This window comes from Populus euphratica, unplaced genomic scaffold, assembly GCF_000495115.2.
Source record: "Populus euphratica unplaced genomic scaffold, PopEup_1.0 scaffold46.1, whole genome shotgun sequence".
Lineage (NCBI taxonomy): Eukaryota > Viridiplantae > Streptophyta > Magnoliopsida > Malpighiales > Salicaceae > Populus > Populus euphratica.
This window is the reverse complement of record NW_011499852.1, coordinates 130,857-132,362: the sequence shown is the minus strand read 5'-3', so window position 1 is coordinate 132,362 and position 1,506 is coordinate 130,857. Positions and strand designations below refer to the sequence as shown.

The following is a 1,506-nucleotide window of genomic DNA, read 5'->3' as shown; positions in this document are numbered from 1 at the left end:
TTCTTAATTTAAAAATATAAATTGAAATTAACAAGATATATATGGCATAAAATTTTAACGCTAGATGCAGTTTATATTTTAGTTATTATTATTAATAAGATATATATTTTTATCTATATCAATATTTTGATTTTTTAATTATTATTAATAATTTTTTTAAAATTTATTTATATAGATAATTATAAATTTATTTTATTAGATATTTATATAATTTTTTATTTATATTTTAAGTTTTTTATGTAAAAATAAATATCAAAATAGTCTAAGTACCCTTTTTTATTTATTTTTGTTATACAGTAAAGCAGTGTTATTTTTTCTTTTACCTCAGCTATTTCTTTTCCTATTTATTTATCATATTTCCTAACAATTTTTATTTTTTTAATTCAATTATAAATTCACAATATTCAAATATCCGTCCAAAGTCCAGGAATAAAAGAAATTAGATTTCGGTGGAGCGAATCGAAACTTTTCTTTCCAAACAAGAAACAAAGACCCTCTATAAATACCGAAACACCCATCTCTTTAGATCTCAGGATTAATTTTCGAAAACAGAGGTATCTGAGTTCTATTTAGACTCTCAACAAAAACTCTGGACAATGTCCAACCAAGCTGAATCCTCCGACTCGTAAGTGCATTATTGCTTTGACAGATCTGCTTTCTCTCTCTCTCTTCCTGTATCTTTCAATTTCGATCTTAACGTTTAAGCTTCTAATTTTCGGGGAATTGTTTCGTGTTTGCAGTAAGGGAACAAAGAGGGATTTTAGTACTGCGATTCTGGAGAGAAAGAAGGCTCCGAATCGGCTTGTTGTTGATGAGGCTTTAAACGATGATAACTCTGTCGTTTCGCTTCATCCCGAGACTATGGAGAAACTCCAGCTCTTTCGGGGTGACACCATCTTAATCAAGGTTTGATTTTCCGATCTAAGATTATTGTCTCAGTTTGGGGTTGGGTGCTTCGTTAATTATGTTGGTGATCTATTCGAAATTTGTGGTTATTTGAGATTGAAATTTGTGTTTCATGCTTATATTTGTATACGAGCATGTGATGTTTTATGCTGGGTTTTTATAATCTGTGAGCTGGGTGTTTCTTTTACTTCGGTCATATCGATGTGTTGTTGGGGTTGTTCTAGATGAAGTCGTGTTTTAGTGTATTGGGGGTTTAGTATTTTTTTTAATGAGCAAATACTTGTGAAATTCTTTATTCTTGGTCTGTTTTATTACTAAAAATTCAAGAAGTTTGAACGGAGGCTGTATCTGTATCTCGAAATTAGTTTCTTGTTTTTTGCGTGTATAAAGATTTCAAATTTAGTTTATCAGATGTATTAGGAGCACACCTACTACTCTTCACCATGAGAGATGTTTGGAAATATGATTCTTCTTGGGTTTCTCTCTGTGCTTGTGTTTGTTATGCAATAATACTCAATAATGCTATTTTGCTTGGATAGTTTTGACAGATTGTGCTAATGGTGTTCTTTGTTACCTTGTTGCTTGTGGTGTTTAGGGAAA

General features: G+C 30.4%; 1 protein-coding gene across 2 annotated transcripts in view; it reads left to right on the top strand.

The window, feature by feature from the left end:
• The first annotated feature begins 467 nt into the window (after nt 1-467).
• Nucleotides 468-1,506, top strand: part of LOC105121696 (cell division cycle protein 48 homolog) — a 4,885-nt gene continuing 3,846 nt past the window's right edge. Inside the window, exons 1-3 of one of the 2 annotated variants that reach the window (XM_011020430.1) lie at nt 470-625; nt 741-906; nt 1,502-1,506. The exon at nt 1,502-1,506 is cut by the window's right edge and continues 241 nt beyond it. Coding sequence is in view for 1 of the 2 variants with exons in the window: in XM_011020431.1 (XP_011018733.1) it covers nt 597-625; nt 741-906 (195 nt within the window). In the remaining variant the exon portion in view is untranslated. Of the gene's footprint in view, nt 626-740; nt 907-1,501 lie in introns of both variants that reach the window. The other variant, XM_011020431.1, reaches the window with a different exon arrangement.